We start from the raw sequence: 21361 nt of genomic DNA on the forward strand, positions 1-21361 counted from the left end.
CCCATACCATTTGGTTTCTTTAGCAGATAATCTTGCTCCCTGTGCCAGTCACATCAATGATTACACTTTTTTTTTTCTTATATTTGTTGGCCACAACTTGAAGGTGACAAGAACACTCGAGACAACAAAAAAGGAACAATGTTGCCCACATGAAAAACGACCCAATAAAAAGTGCGAAATGGTTCCATCTGGTTTGCGAATAACAGTCACAAATTTTAAAGAGTGATAAGGAAGGCCCCATTGTGACGCCAAGGTCACATTGAGACCGAGGGGTGCATAGCAAGTACGGTTTGTCAAAGGCGGTCTCGGCTGCGGTCATATCTTGGGCCTCCATCCGTTAATGAACTGCATGAGTTTCTTCACCTGCAGTTTGCTCAGTTTGAAGTCTTCCGAGAGAATCTCTTCGGTGAGCTGCAGTAACAAGTTCCCGTCGATCTTCTCCGAAATAAAGAGGGAGGCGATGTCGTCGGGCAGGCCGATAAATTGCAAGGATTTGGACACCTCTTCGATGGAGAGGCCGGCCAGGCTCGGCGGGGGCTGCCAATGTGCTGAGGGGGACTCCGATATGGAACTGGCGGTTTCCCAGGTGGAGGTGGAACTCGGGTCTCGTGTTGCCTGTTCCCTCTGTTGAACGAGGCAGGAAGTGGAGCTGTCCTGCTGACTGTCGCAGGCTGGTCCCAACGCTAACTCTGAACTCCTCTTCATGCTGTTTGACTTTGCCGCCCTGGGCGGCAGGATGGGGCAAGAGAGCCTCTGCTTTGCGCTGCATTCGTCCGGCGCTCCGTCTTTGTACATTTCCGAATTGGAACCGGAGGATTTGGTGCAGGACTTGCTCGGAGACTGGTTCCGCAACCTGAGGCTTTTAGTGCCGCGCGCGAGCTCCGGGCTGTCAAAGTCGACCAGGCTGCAGGTTTTGGGATTGCTCGTGGACCTGTTTCGCGGGTAACTGTAGTAGCTGCGGGAACCGGGTGGGAGAAAGTCATCCAAAGCCTGACAATCCCCCCCGCTGAAGTTATTGGGCCAAGACAACCTGGACGACATGCCGTCGGACGGCAAGCTGCTGCTCGCCAACGCGACGCCCGGCTCGCCGCTGGCGGCGTGGGACCACTTACACGGGTAGCACACGCTGCTTTTTTCTTGTGGGTCAGACGCCTCTTGTTCGCACGATCCACTATTGAGAGGGGGGTGGGAGGAGTGGGGGGGTTAGATTAGATACAATGTCAGAGCTAAACATTAGCAACATTTGAGATAAAACGAAACAAAAACGCAATTTGGGTTGTCAAGGAGTGGAAAAAGGTCTCATTAAAATTCAAAGGACTTGAAGATGGGGAAATAGATTTGTTTTTATCCCCCGAAATGAGATCTGATACAAGGAATTGATAAATGAATTTGCTGCCTGAATTTATGAGTTCATGAAAGAAAGACCTTTTCACACTGCACTTAGCAGAGCGTGGAGCGCCCTCGCCCTCGGTCGACCCATTTTCTGGGGATGTGCTGCCGCAACATGACGAGTGAGCACTGCCAGGGCGCGTACGTTTGGGTTTTGACGCCTTCTAGGCCAAATTGAAAAGTGTTCCGTGTCAAATGTCCCGACCAGTAGGAAAGGAGAATAAAAAGGGCATTTTTGGTTTCATCCTGAAACAAAGCCCACACAGCCAAAGTTTCCCGTGAGGCCTGTACCACTTTGGAAAACCCGCCTGTGAATGACAACATATCATGATGCGCCTTCTTACATGCTGTGGAGCCCAGAAGAGTAATAGGAAAGGGTTGGACTGGGCGAGCGGGTGGCTTGCTGCCGAGGCTTGGACAGCAGCGGAACCGATGGCATCCGTTTCAAACTACGCGGCGGAATCGGCGGGGCGTTCAATAGGCGGCATTCTTCTTTCACCTAGAAATCGATGACACGTGGCTTAGGGAGGCTCAGCCTGACGAGCGTTACGCCGAGATGAGCGGGTGATACTCACGGCTTCGGATTTGGGTGGAACTGGCGGCGGCGTGAGTGCCACATCGGGAATGGTCACCGGGCCAAGGGGGCACGCGAGCGGGTAAGACTGCGATGCCGCCGTCGCCGCCGTCGTCATAGCGCAGCCGTTGTTGAGGGCTTGACCGCCCTCGGTTAAAGACGACTTGGGCATCTGGCTTCTTAAGTGGTCCAACCACAGCTTCTCATAGGGAACGTCGGACTTGATGAGGGAAGCCTGCTGGTTGGGGCAGTCCAACATTTCGGCGGAAAAGCTTTCGTTTTCCGCCGGCTCTGTCGGAATGCTGTCGGAAGGCAGAAGTGCCCAATCGCCGCCGAGGCTCATGCAGCCCTGCAAGTTGACCTCGCTGTTGCCGTGCAGGTTGCTGCCGTAGACGCACACCGAGAGCCGGTGGAAGGACTGCGTCAGTTCGTCACGGGCGTACGTTAACGAGCTGGGCATCTGCGTGCTGTTGGGACACCCGTTGGAGGTTCCGCCGCCGCCGCAGCAGTTGCCGTTGCCGCCGCTCTGCTTCTTGGGGCTCTTGCCTTCGTCGTTCCAGTCCGTCCGCACATCCCGCACGGCGCGCGAGTAGTCGTCGATGTCAAACTGCTCCTGGCAGAAGGAGAACCAGCGATGCACCATGGTGTCCAGCCACAGCTCGCCTTGCAGCAGCTCCTCCGGAACAATAAAGCGAGGCAGGGCCACGTGGAAAGGAAAATGGACGGGGAGGATTTTGTTGCTGCGCAGGACGCAGCACACCACCACCGTCTTGGTCTGAATGTTGACCAGTTTGTAGCGGTGGCCTTCCCGGATGAGGTGGAGGTCGTGCTGGTTGCGAGGCGGCGCGCCGGGCACCGTGACGTTGACCGGCAGCCGCGTTTTCTCCACAATGTTTCGAATGGTGTGCTCGCCGTCCTGCATCTGAAGCTCCAGCGGGCTGCACGTGCTGAAGCGACCTTTGCACTGGAAAGGCAAGCTGATGCTCTCGTTGGTGCGGTGGTTCATGCAGATCAAGCAAGGCATCTTGCCTCGACCCATCTTGCTGATGGAGTTCAGCTTCCCGATTTTCTTAAAAATTGTGTTGAATCTGGATTTCTCTTTGGACGTTTTGGCGTAGAGGATCTCGGCTTGGCCCATCAATGTCAGCTCGTCGCCGGTGCTTAGTGTTATATTGTAGACTTCAGTGTCTTCGTTGCATTCCCCTGAAGCCATCTAACAAGAAACCACACGGTGCAACCATTAGGAATTGTATTTACGGCCAATCACTTCATAAACGTTTTCACCCCGCTACGCCACAATTATCCCGTTTGAAAGATTAGCCGTACCTTTACATTGAACGTGATTTCTTCCATGACGTACACCCTTTCAGGAAACGCTTTGGCCACTTCTTCCACACTGTTGAAGTATTGCACAGGCTCCTTGACGTCTCGATCCTGTTCCAGCAGCTTAAACTGACCTGAATTGGGGGGTGGTGGGAGGGGGTGGGAAAACATGCCAAATCTACTGGCTGTCTTTTGTCTATGCCAATGATGCGGCAATTTACCAGGAATGCCAAACAGCTTCAGCGGGATACACACATAGTGACCATCGGGCCCAATTTGAGGGATTTTCCTCTCGTGGGGGGTGTGTACCCCACTTCAGATGTCTTACCTTCATAGTGAACAGGAATTTCTATTTTAGGTCCAATCACATAGTGTCCTTCATCGAGACTGTGAGCAGTAATAGTTGTCCACTGACGACAGGAATGAATCAAGAGGTAGTCATTGTCTCGAAGCCCTTCAACCAACTGGCCTGGAATGGGTGAAAGGGGGGGGGGGGGGTTAAAAAATGTAATTTACACCCAAGGACCAATTGTTATTCATTGCAATTACACAGTTTGAGTGGTTTGTCCCAAGACTTTAAGATTCACTTTAACACACTTGCAATATCTAAAATATAACAAAAGCTTTAGTTTCACACGCACATTAAGTGCAGTGTTAATATTCAAACCGAGTAATGTTACAGTGCACTTGTACATTCAGCTGCTCTCATGATAATCGGCACTACACGGTATGCGGTGACTTAATCCCGTTTTGTGCATACTTGCCATCCCTGGGCAATAAAATGTGTGCAATCTCCAAGTGTTGCAAATCGTCCAAATGCATCTGCCATCAACAATCATGTCTTTGCACTGATATCCTCACACAAGAATAGTTCCTTATTTCCAAGGCTTTGCCGTGCGTGCCCCTAACTTCGCCAGTAATTCAAACACATAATACAATCTCCACAATATAGGCGACAATTGTTCGCAATGGCACAAATACAAGTCCCAGTTCGTAGCAAGCAAAAGATAGTTAGCTCCAAAGACTTTGCAGCTTCCAAAAAAAAGTCACTGACCGTTGTCCAGCTTGACGATTTGAGGCAACCTATATGCACTGACAAGTTGATCTAATGGCAAGGCTGTCGTACTCCACGTAACATCTTTTAAATTGTTGTACAACATTGTTCCAAGGTCCATCTTGCTAGCTTACATTAACCCACAGAAGGGCTAGCTACGTGTAAACACGGTCACACAAGGCTACGCAGCGCTCACAAAACCAACGATTGCATCGAAACTCCATTTACGGCTTTGTACTTGGCACGATGTCTCTTGGTTTTTACATAATATTGCCTATTCATCTCTTTACGAGCCATTGAAATCCGTACTCTAATCATTAAGCAGAGCCATGTTTGTTTAGTTACAATCTACAGCCGGATGAATAACGGAAATGCGTAATTTTTATTACAAAATAAAAGATTGGTTTAGTGGCTCTCACTCACACGCACGTTTCAGGGAAATGTTTAGTTGTTGTTGCGATGATATAGCGTAAAATATTACATTTTATATATCTTTATATATTTAGAATTCAAAATAAGGCAAAACAAACTGGTCATGTGTTTAAGCAGGAAATTAAACTGAAGCAAGACCTTTGATTGGGATATGTTCTGACCTCAAATTAGTTTGCACAAAATATATCAACTGTTCTGAGACAAAAATATTACTTGTTTGGCGGTTTTGGGGTCATGTGATTTTGTTGATTTGTCTTCCTCGAACTTGTTAAATCATTTATTTTTAATCACAAACATACTGCACTTATTCTCTGAATTTGACTCAACAAACAGTAACTACAATCTGATTGCTAAAACCGAGGAAGAGGGGGGAAAAGTGAGCTGAAGTGACATCAAGCTAATCGTTCTAATTAGTGCTCTCTTCTTTGTACATGTTTTACTATTTTGATAACGTGGCACGACTTGGATGCACACAAAATATAATTTTCCATAGTCTGTCCCCTTAAGATGTGAATTGTTGCAATTTGGCAAGCGTAGTGATGGTGTAGTTCTGTGTGCCAACTGTGAATGTCATCACTTCCTGATGTACATTAGAGGAGCTTCCTTCATTTGCTGTGTGATCACAGAGTGTAGTCCTACCCTGTGACTAACAATGTCTTTTTTGGACACACTGCGCCAGTGGGACGATGCTATAACGTGTGTGGACAGAAGCGATTTGACTGAAGCACTCAGAATTTTCTTGGACATCCAAGAGCCAAACTCCAAAATTTGTTTCAACATCGGTTGCCTCCAGCTTCTCAACCAAAACCTGGATGCTGCTGAAAAGGTAATGAGTCTTTGTAGAAATAAATCATTATTAATATCTATTTAATTAGAAAAGCAGATTTATTTTGTAAAATCTAGGTTGTTTAATTTGAAATGGAACCATGTGATATTCTATAGATTGAAAGTGCAAGTCGCTAAAAAAGAAGAAGTAGGGCTCATTTGTTCCGAAGGAAGTAACGCATGATTTGTCTTGGTTTCAGGCCTTTGACTGCAGCATATGCAAGGACGAGCATTTGGCGGTCGCCTTCTTTCAAAGAGGAATCACCTTTTACAAACAGAACCGGCGAGTCTTGCTTATCACTTCAATAACTGCAATACTTTCCATTTCAATGTTCCTTTCAGTAACAAACCTGATGTGTTGCCTTCAAGGTATGAGGAAAGCATTGGTGATTTCCACCTTGCCTTCAAGGCTCTGCGAGGCAACCAGTTGATAGATTACAAAGTGCTTGGTCTCAGATACAAGTTATATGCATGTGAGGTAAGACTGTGTCACTCGAATATGAGTTTGCATCCAATAACCTCCACCCGAAAGTGCCATTGTTGATCATTACATATTTAATGAAGAGACTTTTGCCCGTGAAACTTTCTTCAATGTTGTAATCACACTGCAAGTGCATTTCAAAACCTCCGAAAGTTGTCGCTCGCCAGGTCCTGCATAACATGGCCCTGGCGGAGGCTCACTTGGGTCAGTGGGAAAAGGCCCAGAGGAACCTAGCGAAGGCTCTCGAATACAAGACTGATGCCAAGCTCAGCATCATCGACAGAGCTATGCAGTCAACCCTGGTTTGTTCAGATATGTTGGTCTCTGGGACTCAATCATGAGATACATACTATATTTTAGGAGCGTTTGATCGCAACCCCCATCTGTTTAACAATAAGAAAAGAAGATGAGCTAACCTTTGTAAATATTGCTTGCATTTCATCACCAGAAACAAAAGGTTTTTCAAGCAGTCGAGTTCCCATCCGCTGTGCTGTTTCGGCCGAACAAGCACTATGTTGCTGAACTGGAGAAAAAGGACTACTTGGGAAAAGCCAAGGTAATCCATCCTCTGTGGACCAATCCAAAAACAAAAACTGCAAACCGGAGCTTCATTGGCCATTGATTTTGCATATCTTTGGTATTTTTAGGTGGTTGCTTCCGTTGTTCCCCAGGATCACTTCTCTGGATTTGCCCCTTTACAGCCACATGTAATGCAAACTAAGCAAACTCTTTGGCATTTTATGAACTGTAAGTTTCAAGAAAAATTGTGAAGACCTTGGAATTACCTGGACGAAAGACAGACTGATAGTTTAAGCTTGCCAGCAAAAAGTATTGGGAATTCATTGGCCATTGTTGATAGGAATATGTCCAGGTCATGAAGTAGCAAAGCAGATCCATACAGTGATGCCCCATTTCATACATACATACATACATTTCACTGTTAGGATGACGTTTTGATAGCAACATGCACTTCCAAACAACACAAATTTGCGTTCATCTTTCCACACAATAGCTTGTCACCAGTGTTGTGGAACTTCTTTTGCAAAACTTTTAGCAATATTTTTGTAAAGAGTTCAGGAGCTTTTGAGCCTATGCAGAAATCTATGCATTTCCAAAGGCTTCACTTTTTTTTTCTTGCAACTGTATGACCATAATACTCTATGTGACAAGATTAGATTCGTCTATACGGCACTTCTTGTAATACTTCAACAATTTTGCATGTTTTTACTAATGTGACTTTTTTCCCCCCCCATGTATACAGGTTGAACAAGAACCTTCAGGTCCGAAGGAGCCTGAGGTTCTAAGGTAAAAACGTGAACTTTTTTTTAAGCATGTAATTTAAGCATCATCATCCCAACATAAAGTATAAGCCAAATGGCAAAGACAAGCCTTTTATTTAACGAATGTGCTGATAATGCATTTCTTATGCCAAGTGCATTCTGACCTCTCTTCAGAGCTTTGGAAGGAGACCCTCATATTGTGCGCTATGAGTTTATTCCCGAGACGAGTGATGAGTTGGCGGTTGTCCCGGGCAACATTGTTTTTGTCCTGCAGAAAGGTTCGGATAACTGGGCTTCAGTTCTTTTCAACGGAAGAGTAAGTTTGCTCTCTCTCTCACTCATACTCTACCAAAAATCCACATGCCTTAAAATTTTTAAAAATAAGATTCCAACTATTATTTAAACACAGAAAGGACTTGTTCCTTACAATTACCTGGAACATTTGGAGATGTCCTTGGGCGGTCAGCAGAAGAACGTAAGGCCCCTTTGCCATCATATTCAAAACCTGTAATGGACACTGTTGAATAACAAAGCCTCATTATTTTCTGGTCCATGTTTATTGGAAAACAGCAACTCTTAGAACCTCCAAGTCGGGTACCACCAACCAGGCCCGAAAGGAAACAAGGTACATGTTATTAGACAACAAATTGACAAAATAAATGCGGCTTGGTAATAAAAAAAATGCTCACACATGAAATTTTTTCAAGGTCTTCTTCGTGGGGAAAGCAACAGTCAAGACTTCCAACAGAGGGTATGCTATTAGAAAAAATAATCAAAAGAAAAAAAAAAGGAAAATAAAATACCGTATTGGCCCAAATACATTTTTTTTGCATTGAAATAAGACTGAAAAAGTGGGCGTCGTCATATATTCAGTGTCTAGACATTATACCAATTCACAACGCTAGATGACGCCAGATATCAATGAAGCGAATGCTGAACTTGACTCCCCAGGCCAGTGACCCCCTGCCATGAAGAATAAAAATAGTAGCACGAAGAAGAAAAATAAAAAATAGCGGTAAGAAGAAGATAATAGAAGAGATAACAGAAAATGGAGAAACAGTGACAATCTGGAGAAAAGTGGGTCGAAGATCGTCCAGGTTAACCGGCAGCCAAGGAGAAGTTATGATGTAATTTACATTTCAAAAACCAGAAGCCATTCATTTACGAATGTGATTGCACTTTAGATTATACTGAGGCAAAATAACATGCTTTTTCTCTCAAATATATTGTTATAATCATTTGTTTCCGACGTACTGTAATTGTTTTCTGTATTAATTTCATTTAAATAGATTTGGTGTTCAAAAAGTCTTTTTTCAAACTTGAGTCTTGAAAGAGTAGGGGTCGTGTTATATTTGGGCCAATACAGTAAAAGAAAAAAAAGAAAAAAAGAAAAACAAACACTTCCCAAAATAATTGTGTCTTTGCTTCAGGAAGCCCAGAATGCGGACAACTTGTTTATTGTCAAAGTGCATTACAAATTCAACTTTGCAGTGTCACTAGCGAGTGGTTCCACTTATGACACACTGATCGAAAAGATCAGTAAAAAACTTAACCTCTCTCCCTCGTCAGTCACACTGAGGTAAGGTACACAACATGAATAGATAAGCTAAGATAAGATACCCTTTATTTACAGATACATGATTTCGTCAGTGTCCGTGCTTACAAATTTGTGTTCCATGTAGGTTAGCGTCGGATGCAACAAGTGCATTGAATGACAATACAGATATGGAGAGTATTTGGAGCGCTCAAAACAAGCACATCACATTGTGGTGTCATACGAAAGTAGTAAGTACTTTAATAAATACTCCCAAAAATTCAAATAAAGTGTACACGTCATCCGAAAGGATGAGGATAAATTAACTACATGTTGTTGTTCAGCAAACTGCAGAAAAGCCGCAGAACAATAAGACTGTTCTGGTGGCACTTCACTCCTATGAGTCAACAAATCCCGAGGACCTTGGTTTCAATCAGGGGGATAAAATCACACTCATCTCTAAGAGTGAGAAACCATCCCTTTCAACATAATGTTTTGAACTGATCAGACATTGTGTAATGCTTTTGTCTCTCCCCACTGCAGTTAACCAGGACTGGTTGGAAGGACATTCTAATGGGAACACTGGCATCTTTCCTGCTTCCTTTGTGGAGAAAGTGAATGACTAGTGATGCTTGCAAATGGGCAAGGATAGAGTCACTTTCCCCACGTTATGTCCCCTAAAAGTCACTGATAAGTTAAACCACTTCGAAGAAATGCCACTAAGCTCCTTCTTCTTCATAGGCGATAGCGATGCCCCTCCTGCCCTCCACAGCTTTCTCCACGGGCGTCTCCCCCAACTTCTGCTCCAAGCCGCGCCAGCTCCGATTCGCCAAAAACGATGCTGAAAAAGAGAGTGAACACTTGAGTGTGCTTTCACTTTGTACCGCAAGATTGCGATAATAAACACAGGACAAAAACATCAACGCGTCTTCTCGTGTTTGAAATGACATGTACCGGCAGAGTTGCTGTTGGCCACAGTCATCATCTGGTTCCTCAGGACAAGCGAAGAGCCAAACTGGGAGTTTGCGTGATTGCAGTCCAGCTTGTTGCTCCTCAGAGCCCCGGTGATTAAAGATACATCCGTCTCGTCAGAGTCCTCCTGCCCCGCTGCCAAAGGTACGTAACTGTGTCCACCTGGAGACAGAATTGTGGCAGCCATGAAGAAACATTAGATAGACTGAAGACAAAAGGTTACACTCAAAAGGTGATGCTTTGAAGTCTAGAAAATGGATTCAAACCTGGCAGGAGATGTCGAAAGTCAGTGACGTATTCTGCGGACCACTCCCTATTCCTGTTGCAGGCCACTTCCATCTCGAACGGCGTCACCACGGGTCGGTAGAACTCACTGGAGTCCAATAGAGAGTTCTCCGGACACGAAATCAGAACAAAAATGTCAATTTCCAGAAAGTTGGCAAGCTTGGGCACGTTGAGCTTCCCCATGGCGAACAAGTAACTCTTCTTGCCGGCGCTGCGGATTGTCTCTTTCAGCTGCTGGATGATAGCCAGGTAGTTGGCCACACCGAGAGTGCCCACCAAGATGCCCACCACGTTGGCATCCTTCGCCCTCTCGATAGCATAGAAGCGCTTCATCAGTGCGCGGTTGACGCCGGCCGACTCGAGCCTCCCTGCAGATGTCACGGGGTCGAAGGAGGAGAAGCAGCAGCGATTCCACGTCATCATGAAGTTTCGCAAGGTTGGGCCGTCTTGGCCGATGTAGAACACATTGTAATCCTCAATGCTCAGTCCGCTCTTCAAGGAAAACTGCCTTCCAAAGTGAATGCTGGGCTGGTCTGCGTCAGGCTCTCTTTCGCGCCGGCCGTGGCTGTAACACTGCTCGCCTTCCACCACAAGTTGTGAAGAAACAACGTTTGGATAGTCTTCACACAACAGTGTCACGAGATTATCTGAGGAGGGAGAAAACTCAGTTATGAGGGTAACCATCCTGCATTTTTTACAAGGTCAACCCATTTGCATATATATTTGAAAATATATATTTTCAAAATCTATCCAAATACATGATACAGTTAGTAAACCACACTGTCCACAAACAAGATTGTCAACGTTTCACAACCATGCATCAATACAGAATGCTTTTCATTTTTGGGGGGGCTTAACATCCACTACACCGACCAAAACTGAGGCCAAGTATCTTCTTCCATCTGTGTGCTTACCAATAGCATGCGTGTATCTGACATCATACAGGATGAGGATGTGGGCCTGTGTGTCGGTATGCAGTTCTCTGAAGACCGAGGTGCACTTGTCCACGTCTATGCTGGCTTTCTCAAAGACGTACATGAGGGGCAGGCGTTTGGAAGGGCTCAGGCAGGCTCGGCCGTAGTGCACCATACAGTCGGCTCCAACGTGCTCTGCTGCCACCTCATCCACACAGCAACTGACCAAACCAAAACACACCAAATGGTGGTAAGTGGGGGGAGGGAAGAAATATAAAAAAACAACCTAAACGTAAAAACTCAAATAGATTCCATCAAGACGATTTAAAAAAAATAAAAATCACAATTACCTGCCATAGGAGGTGTCTCCCAGAATGAACACCTTCGCTTGAGTAATTCTTTCAATCTCAGCTGCAATTGCGCTCGATTCGTGCAGGAGTTCATCAGGAAACTGCAGCGCAACCTAGGAAATGAGGGAGAGTGGGCACGCTATATTGAAGTCTCGTTGGTGTATTGCTAAACATGCAGGTTATGCAAGGGTCCCTCACCTTCTTGAAGTGATTCTGAGAGACAAAGTCGCAGGTTTTCTGAATTTGATACAAGTCATCAAGTTCCCCCTGAGGAGTTTTCCTCGTTTCTTGGACGTCAACCTGACGCTTGATCACATTTTCCGAGCTGCTGCTGAACGCATCTGCCATGACTACACTACTGTACTTAAAACAGCTCCTGTGAAAATGGCACATACACAACAACGAATCTGTTAACATACATCGAATTGTAACCGTAGCATTAACTTAAAAGTATATCGTTTAACTGACGCATAATATAAATTACTTAAGTCCGGTTTTTAAACTTAGCTTGCAGCCAAGAAAAAAATACTCCAACTTGTGGCACAATACGCATCATTTACAACAAAGAACGTTCGAACAGTTGGACATTTCTGGGTAAAGTTAAAGCGCACTAAATTCGTTTGGGTAAACACGTTCCCAAAGCGAGGTGGCTTTTCAGGAAGTCCTTACACTTCCGGTTCAACGTCGTTTCAAAATAAAAACACTTGCGCCCTTGGTTAGTGCAAGTATAGTATTGTACTGGCACGCTCGATTACAGAGGTCCAAAAATAAATATACACCTACCTGCGAATTCAGTTGTAGTTCTCCCATGATAATCGACAACAATATCCACAGCTTTTAAAGCTTGAGCTCATCTCCTTGGGACAGTCTCCTGTTGTCTCCATGGCTCATAGCATTGCATGATGCTCCTGAATCAACCTGGAATCGCTGCCATTTTGCATTGAACACAACATTGAGAAAACACTTTTTGCCCCAATACAATACATCCTGATTTATATAGCGCTTTCACAACAGCTGCAGCTGGAACAAGCGCTTCACAAAACAGTTAAAGTAAAATACAACACTATAAAAAAAACAACAACACATAATGCTCTCTGCATCGATCATTTGGATCAAGATTTGTTTTCCAGGTTGTTTTGGTCGCACATCCATCTTTTGCTTTTTACTTTGTTGAAGTGAGCCATCCTCCTTTTGCCGTGTTATCCATGTTGCGGGTTCACATTCCTTTGCCGTTTGGTTCAGAGCATTGACAAGAGCATTACGGTTTTGTTGGTCCAAAATGATGCTCCTGCCATCAGCTGGTGCATGAGAGCAAGTTTTGTATTTGAAGTTTTTTTTTTGTATTCGGTGTGGTGAGCTTGCTCTGCAACGAGAGCGGTTCCTTTGGATTCCAGTTTGCCATTCCCATTGTTTCCTTTGAAGATACCCAAACACTCGTGTTGCAAGTGTCCCCCTTTTTGCAACCATTTATATTTGAGGAGAATAAGTTGGACTTGCTCACAGTATGGACATTGTCCCCCACCTTTGATTTTGTGTGTGCATGTCATTGTGATGAATACCACCGTGATTCGCAATACCAGACACGTTTTCCCAATCACCATCAGTATTTTCCTTTGACACCCAGGTTTTTTTTCCAATAAATTGTGTCCACCTTTTTCTTGTCACAGTCCACGTCAGGTCATAAATCCTTTGAAAAGTATTGCGTGAAACCTTTTTCACCACACATTTCAACGAACCCAGAGAGATTTTTCAAATCTCTGTAATATTACCACCTTGCAAGAAACCTTGTATTGTTTTCCCCGAAACCGATAGTTGTGCTTTTCTGCCATTTTGTGCATCAGTGAAGCCCAAAGCATAACCTTTGTCCCCTCATTTGCATGTCAGAGTCACCGGCCACCGCGTTGAATAGCCAGAACACTCTCATTTGACAAGGAGTCCACATTGAACCCAACTTTTGGACCTTAAAATTCTGTCACAGTCAACACAATACGACACGAACCAAAAGTTTGCCCAACAATTTCGTCATCAACCAATGCATTGATAACATTTCCCTTGTATGCACACATATTTATATCGCGATGGAACGGTGGTAAGCGCGCCGCTTCTCCGACCTTGAAAAGTATTGCGTGCAACCTTTTTCACCACACCTTTCAACGAACCCAGAGAGAGATTTTTCAAATCTCTGTAATATTACCACCTTGTAAGAAACCTTGTATCGTTTTCCCGAAACCGATAGGTGTGCTTTTCTGCCATTTTGTGCATCAGCGAAGCACACAGCAGAACGTTCGACCACTCATTTGCATGTCGGAGTCACCACCTTGCAAGAAACCTTGTATCGTTTCCCCGAAACCGATAGTTGTGCTTTTCTGCCATTTTGTGCATCAGTGACCCCCACAGAACGTTTGACCCCTCATTTGCATGTCAGAGTCACCGGCCACAGCGTTGAATAGCCAGAACACTCATTTGACAAGGAGTCCACATTGAACCCAACTTTTGGATCTTAAAATTCTGTGACAGTCAACACAATATGACACAAACCAAAAGTTTGCCCAACAATTTTGTCATCAACCAGTGCATTGATAACATTTCCCTTGTATGCACACATATTGAGATGGCGATGGAACGGTGGTAAGCGCGCCGCGTCTCCGACCTTGAAAAGTATTGTGTGCAACCTTTTTCACCACACATTTCAACAAACCCATAGAGAGATTTTTCAAATCTCTAATATTACCACCTTGCAATAAACCTTGTATTGTTTTCCCGAAACCGATAGTTGTGCTTTTCTGCCATTTTGTGCATCAGCGAATGCCAAAGCAGAATTTTTTTTTTACCCCTCATTTGCATGTCGGTGTCACCGGCCACAGCGTTGATAGCCAAAACACTCGCATTTGACAAGGAGTACACATTGAACCCAACTTCTGCACCTTAAGATTCTGTAAGTGACAGTCAACACATTACGGCACGTAATATGACCCGAACCAAAAGTTGACCCAACAATTTCATCATCAACCAATGCATTGATATCATTTCCCTTGTATGCACACATATTTAGATCGCGATGGAACGGCGGTAAGTGTGTCGCGTCTCCTACCTGAATCCATGTAACAGAGGCAAGCTCTGCATCTCCTACCTGAAGTCAAAGTGCGGCGTCCAGAAAAATCAAGTGATGAGACCAGAGGCAACTTTAACCTGCTTTGTCTCTTCTGTCGTGGCATCCCATGCATGAGTGGTTGCTTAAAACGAGCCATTCATAAAACGGCAATCAGACGATCTTCACGCCATCGAATTGTAACCTTAGCTTGAACTTCGAATCATATCGTCATTATGCTTAATATCAATTCCATATATCCCGTTTCTAACCTTAGCATGAACTTCAAAGCATATCGTCATGATGCTTAATATCAATTCCATATATCCCGTTTCTAACCTTAGCATGAACTTCAAAGCATATCGTCATGATGCTTAATTCCATATATCCCGTTTCTAACCTTAGCATGAACTTCAAAGCATATCGTCATGATGCTTAATATCAATTCCATATATCCCGTTTCTAACCTTAGCATGAACTTCAAAGCATATCGTCATGATGCTTAATATCAATTCCATATATCCCGTTTCTAACCTTAGCATGAACTTCAAAGCATATCGTCATGATTCTTAATATCAATTCCATATATCCCGTTTCTAACCTTAGCATGAACTTCAAAGCATATCGTCATGATGCTTAATATCAAGAGCCATTCATAAAACGGCAATCAAACGATCTTCACGCCATCGAATTGTAACCTTAGCTTGAACTTCGAATCATATCGTCGTGATGCTTAATATCAATTCCATATATCCCGTTTCTAACATTAGCTTTGCTGCAAGTTTACTTCAGTCTGTAAATTCAGACTTGCACACAACGCGCATCATTTACTACTAATAACGTTCAAAGTGTTGGGCAGCAGTGGCAAAATTAAATGGCATCAGGTTCGCCAGAAATGTTACCATTAGCAAATATGAGGGACCCAACCAATATGGTTTTTCAGGTAGTCCTTACACTACCGGTTCAACCTCGTTTCAGAACAAAAATTAATGCCCCCTTTTGTTATTGCAAGTACTGTACTGTACAGGCACTGGAATTATGACCTCTAAGTGACAAAGCTTTAAGAGAGTGAGATCTTACCTTGGTCGAGTCATAAAAAACAAGCGCCTGAAGACATGGTCGATTTATTCCTCCACATTCTTTGCTGTGATCCAAAGCTTTTCAACCCCAGTTCCTTTCGTTCTACTCTTGCCGCTAACATTTCCCATTAGAGGAACCGATTACCAAAAGCCCCAATGAAGCGTGCACCGAGCTCGTGTTTGATAACCACCTTTGCCAGCCACAGGGTGTCTGCGGCTTTTTGGCAAAACCCGTGTTTGCGGTTTCAGTCAAGATTTGTTTTCTAGGTCGTTTTGGTTGCACATCCAGCATTTGCTTTTAACTTTGTTGAACTGAGCCATCCCCCTTTTGCTGTGTTACCCATGTTGCGAGTTAATTTCCCTCTGCCATTTGGTTCAGAGCATTGACGAGCATCCAACTTCCTGTTTTGTTTGTCCAGAATGAGAGCTCCGTCCATTAGCTGGTGCATGAGAGTAAGTTTGCGGTCCGTTTCGTATTCGGTGCGCTTGCTCTGCAACGAGAGCGGTTCGTTTTGATTCCAGTTTGCCGTTCCTGTTGCTCCAGTGTGCAAGTTTCCTTTCGAGCATCCACTTAGTTTTGTTTGTCCAAAATGAGAGCAAGTTTGCATTTGTTGTCTGTTTCGTATGAGTGTAGTGTGGTGTGCTTGCTCTGCAATGAGAGCGGTTCCTTTGGATTCCAGTTTGCCATTCCCATTGTTCCAGTGTACGTTTCCCCTGAAAATACCCAAACATTTGTGTTACAAGTGTTTCCCCTTTTAGAAGCCATGAGAGCAAGTTTGCATTTGAAGTCCATTTAGTGGGAGTGTGGTGTAGTGTGGTGTGCTTGCTCTGCAATGAGAGCGGTTCCTTTGGATTCCAGTTTGCCATTGCCATTGTTGCAGTGTATGTTTCCCCTGAAAATACCCAAACATTTGTGTTGCAAGTGTTTCCCCTTTTTGAAGCCATGAGAGCAAGTTTGCATTTGAAGGCTGTTTAGTACAAGTGTGGTGTAGTGTGGTGTGCTTGCTCTGCAATGAGAGCGGTTCCTTTGGATTCCAGTTTGCCATACCCATTGTACGTTTCCTTTGAAGATACCCAAACACTCGTCTTGCAAGTGTCTACCTTCTTGCTTTCATTTGTATTTGAGCAGAATAAGTTGGACTTGCCCACAGTATGGACATTGTCCCCCACCTTTGATTGTGTGTGTGTGTGTGTATGTCATTGTGACGAATACCACCGTGATTCGCAATACCAGACACCTTTTTCCCAATCACCATCAGTATTTTCCTTTGACACCCAGGTTTTTTTTCCAATAAATTGTGTCCACCTTTTTCTTGTCACAGTCCACGTCAGGTCATAAATCCTTTGAAAAGTATTGCGTGCAACCTTTTTCACCACACATTTCAATGAACCCAGAGAGAGATTTTTAAAGCTCTGTAATATTACCACCTTGCAAGAAACCTTTTTCTCTGTAATCTTACCACCTTGCAAGAAACCTTGTATCGTTTTCCCGAAACCGATAGTTGTGCTTTTCTGCCATTTTGTGCATCAGCGAATGCCAAAGCAGATTTTTTTTTACCCCTCATTTGCATGTCGGCGTCACCGGCCACAGCGTTGATAGCCAGAACACTCGCATTTGACAAGGAGTCCACATTGACCCCTCCATCATATGAACCCAAGTTTTGTACTTTTAAGATTTTGTAACCGACAGGTCGAACGACCCGAACCAAGTTTGCACAAATGCAAATTGCATTGATAACACTTCCCACCCCTCGTGTGCACACATATTTCGATGGCCATGGAACGCCGGCAACCGCGACGCATTTCCTACCTCAATCCGTGGGACAGCGGCAAGCTTTGCATTTCCAATCGTGTTCCAAAGAGATTTGTTCAATTTATAAAATCCAACAACGAGATGATGCGTGGCGTCCCAAACCTGCCGTCAAGGCGTCCCGAAACTTCTGTCAAGGAGTCTCGAACATTCTGTCCGCAGCAGGTGCTTTAAACGCCATCAACCACCTTTCCCGGCCCCCAAACACACGGCGTTCTTAATTGGCCTATTTGACGTCAGACGGGCCCAAAAGCCCAGGAATGCAGTTGTTGAACTTGCAAATGACTGACAGTTATGGGGGCTTGAATTGTCGAGGCTAAACCGAAATTTGACCCGAGATGCTGCATTTGTTTGGTACCCTGATTTATGAATGAGTTTCGTGTGCCATATATTTCCTGCACGTTTTTTAGCGAGAAACTGCAACGCATTGAGACATAGGACACTTTTAAAACTGCTGAGTCCCCCCCACCCTCCCAAAAAAATGGAAGCGTCCTACTACTTGAGTCAGGTTGCCCCAACTTTCTGGGTTGTTTTACAGAAAATAAGCCCTTTTTTAGGACACAAGAAGCCAAATAGGGTTATTTTTGACTGAGCAGTTTTGAAAATGTACCACAATTTAAAAAAAATCACTTTATGTTGCATTCATACAAACAAAATGACATTGTAAACAGAGGACACAGTGTCATTCAAATAAAACTGCTTGAGACATCAACAATTCATTTTATTCGTTTCACAACACACGTGACAGTTGAAACAAGACACATTTGTCAACATTCAATCAAGTTGAAGTGTAGCTCAACCACCACAAATACACAAGTCATATTTCATACAAAAGTTTATTTTTCCCACTCCATAGAACAGCCTTCGGCCATTTCTTGACTGGGTTGTCATGCTGGTACACATTCCTGGAAGACATCTGCTGCATCCTTGTATTGTGCTCGACTTGAGAGTCCACCAGAATATGGTCAGAGATCACAGAGATTTTGTCTGAATGAGCCGAATATGAATATAGAGGAGTTACAGTACATCACTCCCTGAGAGTGCTCCTTACATCCAGATACGATAGAAACCTAGGACCACGGTGAGACAAGTGAACACTGAACCTAGAGGAGGGAGGGAAAAAAGTCTGAATTTATTCCAGAAATAAGTACAGGTACTCTTTAAACAGGATGTATATGCAGTCAACTTCCAATGTCGACTCTCGAGTGTCTGTCCACTCATCAAGTATGAAATTAAATCATGTGTTTTGTGACTTTAACCGTGGAACTGTACCTCGGAGATTGCAATGAGATATTTAATAGCCTAATAATGTGAAAAGGATTTATTTGTCAATATGCTGAATGCCATGTTCTACCTGCAAGGTATTTTATAGTGTCCAATTTATGCGACTCTAACATGGTTTTCAAACCCGCCACTTCAGTGTCGATTTTCATGTTGGTCTTAGTAAGATGACGATCTTGCTCGGCAGTCTGAGGAAACAAAACAAAAAGAAAAATACTGGGTCCCAATCATAGGAAGGTGGAAGGAAGATGACTTTGTAGTGACAAATATGACGCTGTTATAGGCACAAACCATTTCCAAAATTTCTGTCCGTGTTTCTAGAAGCTTCCTCTCATGGCCTGCTTTCTGGGGGAAAAAAATGAGGAGGATGATGTCTTTTAAGTAACTTCCGTTTTCAGCAAAATTGATCAAGATTGGTGGGATTACCAGTTCTTTCATGCGGCTCTTTTCTAAATTCATGTCCAGAAATGTCTCTGAGCGTACTTTATTCATGACGTCCTAAAAGGCAGCAAGCAAGAGATACAGTGAATGCAAAATATCAATTATATATTTATATTGGAATCAAAATTTGACTAAATCATTGCAACATTTTCTGACTTACAGCTAGTTGCTCCTTCAGTTGCCCGAGCTGGATCTTCAATTTCTGAAATGTGATTCTGCTGTCAAATCTTTCATCAGTCATATGATTTGTTTGCAGTTTTTTTTGCCTCTCTGGTGTAGCGATTGTATATTACATAATCAGAATATTAAATTCTCAGGATTCAACGTGCTTACCTCACTCTCTTCCAATAATGTGGAGAACTCGCTTTTCTCCAGAATAACCATGTCCTTCTTTAAAGACGCTATTTGAGACATCACACGTTGCATCATAATTTCCTGAAGAAGGGACACGATCCATAAGGAATTAAGGTGCAGATACTGTATACAGTATTCGCCTCGCAATAACACGGTTCATCTTTCACGGCTTTGCTGTTCCAAGGATTTTTCTCGTGCATTTTATTTTATTTTTTGAGAGGCATTACAATATTGCACAGGGCGCACCAAGGTTGGAAAACTGTCAGTCACATTCATCAAATTTAAGAGGCTTACGGCATTTTTTATACAAACAAATGAGACACTTACCTGCTGTACTTTGGTTACCATGTCACTATAAATGATGTCCATGGTAGAGTTTGTCATCTTCAAGAACGCCTTAACTAGTGCTTCAGCTTGCTGAGGAGTGAAGGCTGTTCAAAGAAACCTACAGCGTCAGTTCACAAAGCAGAGTAATATCGTGAAACAACCGTGGTGACGGCTCCCACCGTTCTCTTCAAGGAGGTGAACCACCGCATGAGTGTCAAAGAACAGCTTCCGGACTTTCGGGAAATCAGGCTGCACATCATACTGAATGGAGCGGTCAGAACTCTTGTCTAAAATCAATGTTGGCAAGTTATGGTTCAACCTTTGCTGACTTGACAAGACTCTTTGATTGGAATGATATTTTTGGTGCTCTCAGGCGATGTGAGGTGCACCAGTTTTAAGATTTAATGATGTATTATGTAAATGCTGCTTCAGATGTACAGTAGGTGGGAAAAAATAAGCATGTGTCGCTTTGTAACTGTACAATTTTAAAGATTAAGCATGGGGTAAACACTGCAATTATGTCCCACACTATGTAGCACCACCCCTTAATCTGAATGAACGCCCCTGTCGAACAGGACATTCTGTAAAGGACAGTCAGTGGAATGTACTAATAAAGTTAAAAAGAAAAAAAAACTGAATCAACAGTTACAGTTACGTCATTCTTCCGCAGTAAAATATTTGGTCACATTTTACAATTATTCGAAACAATGGATAACTAAGTAAATACACGTCACCTTTTCCTGACAGGTGCACGAGTCTGAGCCCAGCTTGCCGCCTCGCCCGGTTAGTGTCAGATGAAGAACTCACGAAACTTGCCGAGGACTTGAAATGTAGCCAACTAGGTTCGGTAGATGACATTTTCCAGGGTAGACTCCTGCAAAAGCGCGCTCTATCTGCATTTGTGGCTTGGTTGAAGCGCTTTCCACTGTGGCTAAGAGTAAAAACGTTGAGTCGCGTGTGACATTGTTTGAGTACCATTGTGGAAGCGTAAAATTGAAACTCTACCACGACAGAACGAAACTACTTCCGACTTTCAAACTTTAACACTTATGTATATCCGGGTGTGCCTTTCAGAATAAATTCCACCATCTCAACACGACAGCTTTTTGCCTTTTAAATTTCATTCCTTAGCCTTTTAGTTTGAATAAAATACGACAAAAATTGTGTAAATCACCTATTTACCTATTTTTTCCCCAATGTCTCTCGCTGTAATGGAATGTGTGACTGAAGTCAATCCCGTTTCTTGTATTTTCAGACATGCATTTAATCCAGTATCTCAGCGTTGGCCAGTTAATGTCTTATGTCATGAGAAAATACACACCACAGGTTCCCCATAAAGATGTTTAATTTCCTTTATTTGTCTAACACAATTTTCTGCCTATCAGTTTGCCAAACAGGTACTTGATGCATATGCAGCTCTAAGTAGCCAGCGGTAGGATGGGGAGGTAGATCATTTTCCAGTTTTAGAATGGTGCAGTAAATCACATATTTTAAGCAAATTGCTGTACGTGGAGTAACACAACCGAGATTTTACCCATTTCTAAAAACGGACTGGTGAGAAAGGTGAA

General features: G+C 43.7%; 4 protein-coding genes and 1 long non-coding RNA gene across 6 annotated transcripts; 1 reads left to right on the forward strand and 4 right to left on the reverse strand.

Moving 5' to 3' along the window:
* Positions 1–245: 245 nt before the first annotated feature.
* Positions 246–4725, reverse strand: garem (GRB2 associated, regulator of MAPK1). The gene is made up of 6 exons (XM_052054847.1): positions 4341–4725; positions 3615–3755; positions 3290–3420; positions 1965–3176; positions 1734–1888; positions 246–1171 (listed from the first exon to the last, which is right to left on the reverse strand). Exons 1-6 carry the CDS (start codon positions 4459–4461, stop codon positions 316–318), a joined length of 2616 nt encoding a protein of 871 aa, XP_051910807.1. The 5' UTR covers positions 4462–4725; the 3' UTR covers positions 246–315.
* A 623-nt stretch (positions 4726–5348) lies between these two features.
* On the forward strand, positions 5349–9815 carry ncf2 (neutrophil cytosolic factor 2). 2 transcript variants are annotated; one of them, XM_052054850.1, is made up of 15 exons: positions 5350–5598; positions 5798–5880; positions 5967–6075; positions 6246–6380; positions 6527–6634; positions 6726–6785; positions 7340–7383; positions 7533–7674; positions 7768–7833; positions 7929–7983; positions 8066–8109; positions 8789–8937; positions 9041–9143; positions 9237–9357; positions 9436–9815. In XM_052054850.1, exons 1-15 carry the CDS (start codon positions 5425–5427, stop codon positions 9516–9518), a joined length of 1476 nt encoding a protein of 491 aa, XP_051910810.1. In that variant the 5' UTR covers positions 5350–5424; the 3' UTR covers positions 9519–9815. The 2 variants fall into 2 exon arrangements, with proteins under 2 accessions (XP_051910811.1, XP_051910810.1); XM_052054851.1 differs by lacking the exon at positions 7768–7833 and having other exon boundaries at positions 5349–5598.
* Positions 9415–12103, reverse strand: dph2 (diphthamide biosynthesis 2). Its single transcript, XM_052054849.1, has 6 exons — positions 11612–12103; positions 11414–11526; positions 11064–11284; positions 10131–10796; positions 9847–10026; positions 9415–9733 (listed from the first exon to the last, which is right to left on the reverse strand). Exons 1-6 carry the CDS (start codon positions 11828–11830, stop codon positions 9612–9614), a joined length of 1521 nt encoding a protein of 506 aa, XP_051910809.1. The 5' UTR covers positions 11831–12103; the 3' UTR covers positions 9415–9611.
* Positions 12104–13397: 1294 nt separating this feature from the next.
* Positions 13398–15480, reverse strand: LOC127593415 (uncharacterized). The gene is made up of 5 exons (XR_007960401.1): positions 15267–15480; positions 14774–14840; positions 14338–14706; positions 13731–13912; positions 13398–13610 (listed from the first exon to the last, which is right to left on the reverse strand). It is a non-coding gene; the product is annotated as an uncharacterized LOC127593415 (long non-coding RNA).
* A 2610-nt stretch (positions 15481–18090) lies between these two features.
* Positions 18091–20837, reverse strand: mcur1 (mitochondrial calcium uniporter regulator 1). Its single transcript, XM_052053748.1, has 9 exons — positions 20528–20837; positions 19973–20080; positions 19794–19897; positions 19446–19547; positions 19273–19314; positions 19098–19169; positions 18963–19016; positions 18745–18859; positions 18091–18493 (listed from the first exon to the last, which is right to left on the reverse strand). Exons 1-9 carry the CDS (start codon positions 20769–20771, stop codon positions 18438–18440), a joined length of 897 nt encoding a protein of 298 aa, XP_051909708.1. The 5' UTR covers positions 20772–20837; the 3' UTR covers positions 18091–18437.
* Between the last annotated feature and the right edge of the window lie 524 nt (positions 20838–21361).

This window comes from Hippocampus zosterae, chromosome 20 (assembly GCF_025434085.1).
Source record: "Hippocampus zosterae strain Florida chromosome 20, ASM2543408v3, whole genome shotgun sequence".
Taxonomy (NCBI): Eukaryota; Metazoa; Chordata; class Actinopteri; order Syngnathiformes; family Syngnathidae; genus Hippocampus; species Hippocampus zosterae.